The sequence below is a fragment of the Bombus impatiens genome, unplaced genomic scaffold (genome assembly GCF_000188095.3).
Source record: "Bombus impatiens unplaced genomic scaffold, BIMP_2.2 scf_1587, whole genome shotgun sequence".
NCBI classification, from domain to species: domain Eukaryota; kingdom Metazoa; phylum Arthropoda; class Insecta; order Hymenoptera; family Apidae; genus Bombus; species Bombus impatiens.
In genome coordinates this window covers 59,228-60,879 of record NT_178006.1, presented here as the reverse complement: position 1 = coordinate 60,879, position 1,652 = coordinate 59,228, and the positions used below count along the sequence as shown (strand labels likewise).

General features: G+C 40.9%; 1 protein-coding gene across 1 annotated transcript in view; it reads left to right on the top strand.

Annotated features, from left to right (window-relative positions):
- Nucleotides 1-244: 244 nt before the first annotated feature.
- Nucleotides 245-1,652, top strand: part of LOC117152425 — a 49,076-nt gene continuing 47,668 nt past the window's right edge. The window contains exon 1 of the mRNA XM_033324190.1: nt 245-1,385. Within this exon, the coding sequence (XP_033180081.1) occupies nt 1,325-1,385 (61 nt within the window). The 5' untranslated portion in view covers nt 245-1,324. The remainder of the gene's footprint in view (nt 1,386-1,652) is intronic.

Genomic DNA, 1,652 nt, shown 5'->3' with positions numbered 1-1,652 from the left:
AGTTAAAGTATTACGCTATCGATATTGAATTTTTAACAACTATTATATAAATACAGTGTTTGTAATGCATTGAAATTGAAAGGCTTTGAGAATTTGAAATTATGCTATACGATCGAATAGATACGTTGATTAGAATTTTTGAAAGAATATCTAAAAATTAGTATTTTAGCTTCTTGTTTTCTCAAAAATTAATAAAACTTATACATATATACTAAGTTTATATATTAAGCGGCTGCGTACTTTTTATTGTCGACATTACAGTACATACGTATGTATATGGCAGCCTAGAATAATGTAGGTAAAATAGCGTGTGGTAGTGTGCAATTAAGTTGAAGTATATCAAATTTCGTATCATCTCGTAGTACGTATATGCTTTTATGTGATGAAGAAAATCTGATAGCACGAAGATTCTGAACTAGAAGTGAATTCGAAGCAAAATTGCGTTAAAGTAAAGAAAGTTAAAATCGTAGATAACAGATCGTGCGAACTCGAACGTAAATTGTGAATTGTTTTATCGAATTTGTTTATCGAACGATAATCCGGAAGCTAAAGTGGCCAGCTTGCGCAAATTACAAAAGAGGCCAGCGAAAGGGAACAGGCCGAATTTTATAGCGGTCGTATGCACAGGCCACACAGAAACACATGAACATACATAGATGTGTGCAAAGGAAAATGGTGGAGGGCACAGAGGTGCGAGAAGATAAGCGCGCGCGACGACGCGGCGCGGCGCGTCGCGGCGCCACTACTGCAGCGTAACGTAACGGAGAAAGTCAGTCCGACGGCGGCGCCTCACCAGTCGTACGCGTTAGGACGCGCTCTTTCGTGGCCCAGCAATCAAAAAGCGGCCACTCGTGATTTCGTGTAACCCTTCAGTGCCTCCAAACAAAAATCGTCTTCAATCGAATAAATTTTTATCCGAACAAACGGAGAACAAACAATACACGAAGCCAGTTAAACAAATCCTAAGATAAGATCAAAAGTAAGGAATAGAAGAATTTGGGAAAAGAGAGGCATAGGATCGGAAAACAAGAAGAGACACACGGAGGATCGCGATTGGATCCCCGATCTAAAGATTGTCAGTGATCGTCTTGTATTAAGAGAAAACAGAATTTTGGTCTGCAGGCTGATCGCGAACGGATCGAATCGAACGGATTGATCATCGAAGATCGAAGAGAGGTTTTCAAGAGACGAAGTCGCTGGATCAAGTGCCTTGTAGTTTCTATATCGCTCCTGGGCGGCTCCTGGCTTTCGCAAGTATCATCGGTCCAAACTGACGGACTTATTCTCAGTTCTCGCAGTACAAGCTCCAACCACCGGCAGCAGAATGTTTTCCTTCTCGAGAGCTTTCCCGCCGATTCTCTTCGCGACGCTCTTCATCTGCATCGGTGAGTTTTTTTACGCTTCTGCTTCTCGTGAAACGCAAGTGGTCAATGTAGTCAACAAAATAGAATACTTCTCGGTTCTTATCATTGAAAATTATGTGATGATGAAAATAATGGTCGCGTTATACCTTTCTTCGTTTGAAAGAGTTCTCCTTTAACGGTTTCTCCAAATTAATTGTTAAAATTAACAAATTAATTACTTGACAAATTAATTGATTGTGTGTGTGTGTGTGTGTGTGTGTGCGCGTGCGCACGCGCGTACGAGGGGGG